Source organism: Cyphomyrmex costatus, unplaced genomic scaffold (assembly GCF_001594065.2).
Source record: "Cyphomyrmex costatus isolate MS0001 unplaced genomic scaffold, Ccosl1.0 scaffold395, whole genome shotgun sequence".
NCBI lineage: Eukaryota > Metazoa > Arthropoda > Insecta > Hymenoptera > Formicidae > Cyphomyrmex > Cyphomyrmex costatus.
In genome coordinates, this window is record NW_017278152.1 from 93,756 (window position 1) to 104,767 (window position 11,012).

Genomic DNA, 11,012 nt, shown 5'->3' on the forward strand with positions numbered 1-11,012 from the left:
CTCTCTCTCTCTCTCTCTCTCTCTCTTCATTTCTCTTTCTCTCCGCGCTGCTGCCGCCGCATCGCTAAATTCCACGCAGTGGCGAACCGGCGGTCCGGGGTGCGCGGGCGCCCCAACGCGCAGAAATTCGATTTTCGCACTTTTCAAGGCTTCATCAATCATTGGCATAATGACACTTTTTCAACGACAAAACTTCTCGCGGTGATATAAAGATTAATAATCAGTTTTCACGATTATCTGCTAAATTGCGTGTGTGATCTAATTTCTTTCGCGCCTCTTATTTTACGTTCGTTGAAAATTTAAAGACTATCGAGCGCATCGCGACATCTCGCCAAAATTCAATTTAAAATTCCTCACATTTGGATCCATTAAGATTTTAATTACCGTAACAGAATTTTTTAATTTTTCTCCGTTTTGTACGGTTAGCATTAAAAAGAAATGAGAACGATCGATCAAGTTACAGAGAGCCAATCAACACTATTTATAAAATTGATTATTAATGCTCATTGATTCCCATCAATGTAGATTAACTTTTAATTTTGGTTCAATTTACTCCCCAGCTTTTTCCAATTTTCTTAGACTTGGAAAAGGACGAAGAGTAAATTAATATTAATATACGAACCGAAATTAATATTAATTTATTTTGATAGAAATATGGGTTTAGACAATCGGTTAGGGCTCCGAGATTCTCTAATTCGTCACTGGCTCTTCTCTATTTCTCTCTCATTGCTTTCTCGCATCATGGTTGCGTACATATTCGTAAGCACTATATTTCTCTCCCTCTCCCCCTCCTCTCTCTCTCTCTTTCTCCCCTACTCTCCTTTTATTCTTTCGCTTTCGATCTCTCTCTCTCTTTCTCTCTCTTCCTTTTGGCCTTCTCAATTTTCTCTTTCGCTTTGCGACTACTATTCGTTTGGTCTAGCCGTCTATTTTCTAGGGAGGCTTTCTCGCTCACCGCCCACATTTCACTGTCGCATACATATATGTACATGCACGTTATTCGATGTGGAAGTAGTTCCGAATTGTCTCCACGTTCGGAAGGTGGTGATTCGTGTTACTCACGGTCGTTCTCTTCCGTCATTGTTCAAAATCTCATGCTCGATATGCGTCACTGCTCAATAATACTCGCACTTTCTTCTCTTCTCGCGATTTATCCTCTTGTTTTTAATCCCGCTAGTGCACGCTCGCAGCGTTTGCTAATTGGTGTTAAATCGTAAGGATGAATTTGAAGCTGGCCTTTTCTATAGCGAAATCTTCACGCCGAAAATTGAAGAACTTCGGTCGTGATCTTTCATCTTTACTTTTATTTAATCATTTTAAATAGAGGAGGATGGATACACATGAAAGTATATAATATTGGAGAAACAATGTAATTGGATTTTTGTTAAAGAAAATTTTAGATCAAGGTATGTATATTTCTCAATTCTGTCATCGATTGCTTCCTACAAATTTTGTATATTGTTAATTGTTTTTTTTTTTTTCATTCTGATTCATATCGGATACATTGTGCTTGGTAATTGGTTAAAAAAGTTTTTTTTAACCGTTTTGTAACAAATTCATAGACGAGTTTGCAATAGTATTATAATTTTCGTAAATTTTTGATGGAAATATTTAACGGTAAAGATAATAATATCTAGCCAAATTTGTATTAAAGATACAATTTTAAATATTATATATGTAACATATATAATATTAAAAATATATATTGAAAATATATGTACGTATATACCTACGTATAATCATTTAATTATTTTAATGCATATCTGCAGAAACGTACACACATACATATATATGTATATACGCCCACATTTCAATTTTGAAATCAAAGAATGAACAAACAATTTATAGGTATGTGCTTTAATTTTTTTTCTAATTATAACACTGATTATTGCTTTCGAGTTTTTCTCCTTTTTCAATTTTCTGCATTGTAACTCCATTTCTATTTTAACAGTCACTATCATTATTTTTAGATATAACTTGCACAATTCTCCCATTTACGTTGCAATCGCTTTATCGTTATCCCCTAAGGTGAGTTTTTTATGACCTTTTTTTCTGATTTTCAAAGATTCGCTTCTCGCTTGTTCGACGCTCATCGATAGTTCTATTTGTTCTTCTTTTTTCTCCTTTTCTGTGTCCGCTTCTCTCCTCAATATCTTTCTTTTCTATTTTAATGTATCCTGAGTCACAAACGATGTAACAATTCACTTCTTCTTCTTATATTACTCACCCCATCCTCCAACTTCATAACGCGTTACGATCATACGAAGAATATATTTTCATATAGACATCGCTGCACTTACTTAACGTACGAAAATAGATAAAGACATGTCGAAATGTAATAAGTAAATTAAGAAGGTAGCATACTATCGATAAAAATATCAAAATGCATATAATTACTTCCACACTTGATAAAAATTTGTACCTTTATCATAGAGAAACGAAGTGAGTGGCTGTAAAAAAAAAACAAAAAGAAAGCATAAAACTAAACCAAAAACATTACCCCAATTTAGATAATATTATAGAGATAAAAGTAGATTGAACAAGTTAATTGCGTTTACTACGATTTTGTTCAAAAAAACACCGAGCTCAAAATCGTTTCGTTTCTTGTCTCTCAAACTTGTACTCTAATTTTTTTGTTTTAGTATAAAATATATTCATCGTTTTTTTTATTGCACGCGTAATTCCTCAAATAATATAATATACATATTATATTATATTATGCATTTGTTTCATACATTCTACATAAAAATAGAATATAAAAGTCAAATACATAAAGTGTCATTACTATTAGACTTAATCTCTTATGAATCTTTCAATGTTAATATGTTAATTAAAAATGTAGTTTTCTTTGTCATTTTCCAAAGATTTCATAAGAATCAAAAGCTTAACACGCTTACATCTTATACTGTAATATTACATGACCATTCGAGAGAATAATATAATAATATATATATTATATTTTAAAAAATCTATACAGAAAACATCCAAATTCAGCATGAATAAGACAAATCGAAAAATTGTTGCTACTCTGTCGAGCATTTGCAAAGTATCTTTAGCAAGTCCTTTAACATTCCGTTCTTATCCCGGAATATGCTCCTATCTACGTCTTCTCTCGTGGCTTCCTCTTCCGTGTTTGCATTTTCGTCGTTTCCTGTCCGTCGCTCGTTGTGCTCGTCACGTATCCGGCGCCACGATGTCGAGCCAGCGACGTCGGCAACGCGTCGCGTCGGTGCAGAGCTCCAGGTCGCCGCGCGATAGGTGTGTACTCAGACTCGAATCATCATTCCGTGACATAACTCGAGGTACGAAACGAAATTCTCGATAAAGTTGAATTTTCTAACATGGTAAATTTTTCCGTTTATATCTCGCGTAACGCAACGGAGATATGGACGTTACAAAAGTGAACGGTTGGACAGTTTATTATACTCTCGTGTGTTTATGCAGTTTACTACCACTTAGGGGATAAATCATAAATAGCACCTGGTGCGTGACGTTTCTGCCATACGTTGAATTTCAAGGACAATGTGTTGTTCCCTTCGTGTTAATTTTCATACGAGAGTTACATACAAACATTACACAAACTATATAAGTTATATATATATATATATATAACTTATATAGGTATGTGTGTATAACTTATATAGTTTGTGTAACATGAAATTTATAAAAACGTGTGAGTACTTTTTCAGAGGCAATAGAATTCTTAACATGTATTTTCCGGATATAATAGAATTCTTAACACACATTTTTGAGCGGAGAATATATACCTATTTATTAAAAAATCTGTGAAAAATGCAGCATATCTATATGACCATAATGGTAGAATATTGCAAAGATATCTAGACTCAAGAATTAACTTTTCCTACTTAATGCCAGGATTAGTTTCAGCTATTGCAGTTCTCCATTCAACGCGATTTTTTGACATTATTACTACCACACGTGACAGCATTATTCACGTAGATAGATATATGTATAAATCCTCGTTTTAGAAACTATTGTATCCTTTTCTGTTAACGCCAACGCATTGACGGACGCAATATCTAATATCGATCGGAAGTGGCACGGGTAACTCTCGAGCGATATCTTGGTCGCCCTTCAATTGGCATTAAATAACACGGCCATGACCTAAATAACCCCGAAAATTCACCGTTTCCTATTTGATACGCCCGAACGTTTCGATGAGAGAAAAAGAAGAACAGTAGGCGGTTATCATGTGTGAATTCACATTCTGAATCCGAATTTCCCACGGGCAGTGGAACAGCTGAAAATTATTTTTATTTTCGTTACTCGCAAGAGAGAATAGTTGCTTTTTCCCTAGACGGTGAGAGTCATTCATCACTTCGTTGCATTTACAATGAACCATGTATAAAATACGTTTAGTTGTCACACCATTCGCGAGATTGCAAGAAATGATTCCAGTGATATAAATATACGAGGAGCGACGGGGCACGATTTCTTTTTTCTATTACCAACTCTACGTATGCATATGCATCAACTACTCAATCATATGTACGTTTAATATTTTTCAAATGGCTGATATAAATGTATAAATGCTACATGGAAAAAACGATTTCGCTAAAATATTTAAAAATTTAGATAAATATAAATCTGAAAAATTGTTGTTAAACTATCAATATGTATTATAGAAAATTCAATAATGAATGCGAGATACTGCAAAAAAAATTGACATATTTTCGCATTCAATTTGAGCATTCTATACAATTTATTTTGATAGTTCAACAAAATTTATTTTTAGATCTGCATTCAACTAAATTTTTTAATATTTCAGTAAAATCGTTTTTTCCGTGTATTAATTGTAATTTCAAATATATTAGTGATACAAAATATATTATTACATCGAATCCATCAGATAACATATATTAAAAAATGTATCTCGCCCAAACATGGTTTGGGCGTAATTTTTCGTTAAATATAGTTTGTAATTATAATAGAATCAGGATTTACATGAATGCTTAATATTTTTTGTTTTAATTAAAATACTGAAAAAGGCAAAAAATGCCATTCATTTTCTTTTTTGTATTTTCATTTTCTAGTTTTCTGTTCTCTTTTTAATTTTCAGGAAATTCAATATCGCAGAACTATATACCTTTTCATAAATAAATAATATATATTGTATAATCTAGATATGTAATAAAATATTTAATTAATATTGTAGCGTTAAAATTTGTTATACAGAGTCATATTGATTTTAAAATTTCGGTTACATGTATCGCCCCAATCGTAAAATTTTTAATTAGATTTTCTTGTTCCGTTTAACATCGGTAACAACTCGCATAACAAGTACTTTCCGAGTTAAATTGGACTTGTTCGATTACCACTACGAGCACTTCGTCAGTCAATTAATTCGGATAATCCCTGCATGTCTATGCCACGATGTGACAATTAAATGATCGATTGATAATCTACTTTTCAAGTATGCCCCGACATTGCTTAAACACATCATTAATTTAATCATCTGACTTAACCAATAAAAATTGATCGATAAAAAATAATTCGTGATATAGCCTAATAATTATTATATTATCATTTTTCAAGTGTTCTTCAATAGTTTTTAGAGTATATTAGGCATATAATAAAATACACACACAGCATTTTGGAATATAGGATCCTTCTTTCGAAATTTCATTCATATAAAACATTTTAATATCAAAACACATTTATTCGCAAAACCGTCACTTACCTGGCAATTAGATTCATCATTTCCTTTATGATGTACGAAGAATGCAAACATTATAAAGAGATAAACTAAAAATAAAACGTGAATTTCTATACAGCTGCAAAAAAAGATTTTATCATTAAAAAATACTATTTATAATAAAATCATGAAATGTATCGGTTCGCAATAATAAATCAAATAAAATTAAGAATGAAATTCTTTCAGTATATAATACCAAGATTCCATGAATTCCTCAACTTCATCAATTACCCCCGTTAGACAAGTTGGAGATTTAGAGATTTGAAAAAACGTTAAACTCTTAGATCTCTTTATCTTCAAATCCTTCCCCCCTCCAGCATCTTGAAGCTTATATGATATGTGAAAATCGATGAAGCTTTTTCAGTAATCTAATGTAATTAAGTGTGGAAACTTCAGGTTGGATCTCATCATCAAGACGATAAAATTATGAAGCTTTTATGATATTTGACAAAAGCACAGACAGATCGATTTAATTTCTCCCTTCATTGCGGGAATCCACCCCACACCTCGGAAAAACGAGAATTATACTCGCGGTATGCCTGTCTATATAAGCGCAAGTGGGTTAATTAAAATCTTCGGCGAAGTATTCCACTGCCTGTGCCTATTATCTGACAGATTCATCGTTAATCGTCACTCTCTAACCAAGAATGATCATCGAGACAGTAATTTCCGCCGCTCGCACTGTTTTAGATATCTATTGTTAGCTACAATCTCAGAATCAATTCGAGACTGTCCGATATTTTTTAAATAAAAATTGTATAATATATACAAACTGAGAGCTAAATTTATTATATTTGTAAAATCTATGTTTAATATAAATTATATCTAAAGTTGAACTTACGATTCATTCTTTTTGACTTCATTTTTAATTTAATTTTTATATTAAAAAAATATTTTTTTATTACTGCAAAATTCGTACGAAATTTTTAAAAAATGTCAGGTATATTTTTTCTTCTATATTCCTTAAGCGTAAAACATCATATTTGCATTAATGCACCTACACGAATGCTGTGCTCCGCTCTCGTCACCGACACATTATGCTTGATTTCCGCTTCCGTTCCCTGTGACCGCGGTCGCATGAACGAGGAACAACACCTGCTCGAATTACGATTTCCAACGCATAGTCACACTGAGAAAAAAAGTACCAAATTTTAATAAACAATTGTTTGAATAACACTACCTTTATTTTCTCTCGTGATAAATAAATATTTATTAAATAAAAACAGTATATATTATATATGATATTTAAATCAAAATAATATAATTCCTGTACTAAATAAATACACATATTTGTATTTAGTAAATATTCAACTAACATTATTCAAACAAATATTTATTAAAATTTAGTGCATTTTCTCCTCAGTGCAGAATAACAATGCTAGGAATTACATTGAAATGAATATTTAAGTGAATACGTCGAGTATCAAATATAAATTTAGTTAAAGTAAATAAATTATTGCCAACCGGGTGAACATAATTCCGTGTAAGAGCAGTTAACTCGTTGTTAGCACATCCCCGAATTCGATTTTGATCCTCGTCCTCTATAGGTACATATTTCGATTTATAAGAGATTTTTTAAAGAATTAAAAATTTTAAGTGGAAGATTATATAAGATAATTATAATCCATTTCAGAATTACAATAAATTACGGTAAATAATATATATACATAAATTATTAATTTTGATTCATGTTATTGATGTATTATAGAAAAGTTTAATGAATATGAAAGGATTCTAAAAAAAAAAAAGCAATATTATTTCGTATTTACGTTAACGGATTTAAAACATATAAACCTATATATTAGAAATTCATTATATTTGAGATTTTTAATTGTTAAAAATATTCCGATTTTTCATTTAGTTCATAAACAATTGTTGATTGAGAAGAACCCAAGTTAAATTTAAAATTGATAGTAATAAATCATGAATATATAAGAAAAAATATACATAACAAAAATACCGTATTATGGAACAATTACATAATACGATTACATTTCTATATGGATAATACAGCATTTATATTTAATCTTAATATGTATTTAATGATTCGCGCATTAATCCGAATTATATTTGTTGAAAGCAAATTGCTGATTTAACTTATAATAAATAATTTCACTAAACTGTGAAGTTCTTTCTCCTCTCACTTTATTATTTTCTCTCATATTAAAAAAGTAGAAGTGAATATAAGGGAAAGAATTGAAAAGATATTATCATGGATCTTCCTACGCTCTTCTTATAATTCTTATCACATAATAACTATTCTTTGAATAAATGTATTATTCATAGCATAAAACGAATCTGACTTAATAGAACAGTAAAAAATCAATTGAATCAATAACTGAATTACACAAAAGAAATATAATACAATAAATTTTATGACCAAATCTAACACGAGATCCAAATCGGAAAAAGAAAGAGAGGGAGAGAGGCAGAGAGAGAAAGAAATCTTATCTTTCCATGTAATCGAGCCAACTTCTACATCTGCAAAGTATAGGAAGGGGTCCGAAAGTGGCTGCAGAAGGGATTGGTGTCCCTTTTGTTTCCGCCGAATCAGCAACTTCTTTTTCTTGTCTTTGAATCAATACGTGTAGACTATCACTTTGAAGCAACTTTACATCATTTCGAAGCAACTTCTTTCTTTTAAAAAGAACCTCCTCTCGATTGATTTAATTGCAGTCGAGACAACAAACAGTTGCATTCTTAAACACTTTTAGTCTAAATATTAAATAAAAATACAAAATTTATGCAACGGTTTAACCTGAATCTTTGAGCCTTCGTGTGAAGCTCGCTAAGTAATAACAATAAAAAATAAAAAATTTACAAATTCACACAGAATAAACAAATTACTAAACTAACGGTAAGTTTAATATCGACTATTGAAACAAACTTGTACGACAAGAGACTACAAATTTGGTGCACAAAAGACTACGCACTAATATTTCAAAAGGTGAAGGAGAGGGAGGATATCAGTGCAGGGCCTATAATTGTAAAAATAAAATTCAAGTTTAGTATTTATACCCAAATGTATTGCCACAAAATGTACAATATAACTGCTAATTGCGACAACTATACCATTACGAGTATCAGGGTGCATGACAAAAATACTGGATCTATATATAATATGTATAATACTGGAAGAAATCCCTCGTGATATCTCGAATCCTCATTTTATCCCCTTTAACTCACGGTCTCTTATATATGTCACGTACGTAACATAATGCGCAAGGGAAGCGTGCTTTTTAGAAGTTTATACAAAATTTATAAAAAAAATTTTTGATCAAATAGTGTGCTTAACTATAGCGTATCAACATTTGCCAAATATTAATGTAAATCGTACCTATATTGTTATAACTCATTCCAACAATCATCGCCATATCATATCTTAACAAATTCCTTTCGATTATCTCGCCAATATCATGATATTTATAACATCATTAATAAGTATACATTACTATTATATACATAAAATTGAAATACTTGTTTCTGTTGATTTAACGCAACTTGAAATACAAATCGCATCCCGAGTATATTCAACACCAATCGATCGTTCATATACCCCTGAGATTTCTGACGTAAACAAATTTTTTGCTTTTCGTAATAAATATAGTAAAATATAAAAAGAAATATAACAATAAATATAGAAAGTGTAATTTTTTTACATCCTCCTACGACTCGCTGAAAATATAAAATAAAGTATTTCGATTTTTCATGCGTGATTAAATTATAGAAAATTGTCGACCAAACTAGCATATCCTTGGAAACATGTTCTAAAAAATATTAATTAAACACGCAAAATATTCTTGGAACATAATTGCATATTTAAGGAGGATGATATATCAAGAGATTTGCGTGATGTGTAGCGACAACATTTCAAATTATTTAAACAAACCTAAAGTTGTTTGTTAAAAAATTACATTAATATTTAATAGTTCTTGCTCAATAATAGCTTAAATTTCTTATTTTTTTAAGATTTTGCTTATGATGTCATTCGCTTAGTTTTTGCTTAAAAAAAAGTAATTATTTCTGATATAAAAAAGACTAAGAGTATTAAATATATATATTTTTCATAACTTCATTAATTCTTTGTGTCATTAAATTTGTTCATCCTTCACTCCCTCTCTCTCTCTCTCTCTCTTTCTCTCTTTCTCCTCTTTCTTTCTTAAATATAAAAAAGTATTTACATATTTAGTCCTTCATATGAGGAAAGATAAAAAAAAAAAAATAAAGACAATAAAAAATGCAATTCAAAGGAATCGAAAGTTTGCAAGCGCATCCCCTTATGCGCTTCCCTCCTCGCGCAATTACCGTGACCGAGTCATGTCGCTTGGGGTCAATAACACTCAATATTCCCCTAGACGCTACCCTAACCTTTGGTTAGGGGGTAAGCGTCTCTACTCCCATGTCCAGCAATGGGGGAAGTAAACGCGCGAAATACCACGTACTCGAGGAGGGTGGATCACGCCGCGGTAATTCTCGGAACGATCGATCGGAGTTGCATGGATCGTCGACGGTCTAATAAATGGACGCGCGAGGCGCGTCCCTTTTTCTAGGTATACATGGCCGCTCGCGTGATTCGCGTGTCACAATATACTTTCTTTTAATTCATCGCTCACACTCACCAGATATTGCGCGTAATGTTTATGCTTAACGAAGGAGGAGGAGCGCCTCTTCTTCTTGCTGGTGTTAACGCCGACCGTAGTTGCGAGGGAATAGAGCTTGTCGCCGGGCTTCTCTTTACGGGGCGTCGATAGGTTCGATTTGTTCGCGGGCATCGTTTACGCTTATACTTCCTCCCGGTTACTTTACCGTCAACTGCACGATGACCCGTATCCGTCCACGACGGATCACTGAGAACGAGATTAGCGGTCCAGCGACGAGGGAGGAGAAAGCGATTGATAACACGACCGAAACTTTCCTACTCCACTCTATACAGACTGTACGAAGGTACACGTGCGCGTCACTGTGTGCGCGCCTATGACACGGGTTCGGCTGTATTCGGCTGTGCTCGGCACGAAGCCACGCCTTCCGTGCCGCCGTTCGGCGAACCGCCAAGTCATTTGAACTTGTGCCGCTGTTGTGCCGAACAGACCAAAGATCGGATGAAAAAACATTTTTTAATCTACTCTTATTTGTGTACTTAATTATATATACTGGTATATATGATCTGATATGATAACACATGAATGATTTAATTTATTAAAAAATGTAAATTAATAAATCATTCTGTTTGTACTATCTTATTTAAAAATTATGACGATCGTAGTCTCTCACTGTAAATGCTTAGAAATGTTTGTTT

The 11,012-nt window shown here is 32.3% G+C and overlaps 1 protein-coding gene across 1 annotated transcript in view; it reads right to left on the reverse strand.

Annotated features, from left to right (window-relative positions):
• Nucleotides 1-10,488, reverse strand: part of LOC108776914 (mucin-5AC) — a 59,943-nt gene extending 49,455 nt beyond the window's left edge. The window contains exon 1 of the mRNA XM_018543662.1: nt 10,336-10,488. Within this exon, the coding sequence (XP_018399164.1) occupies nt 10,336-10,488 (153 nt within the window). The remainder of the gene's footprint in view (nt 1-10,335) is intronic.
• Nucleotides 10,489-11,012: the final 524 nt, after the last annotated feature.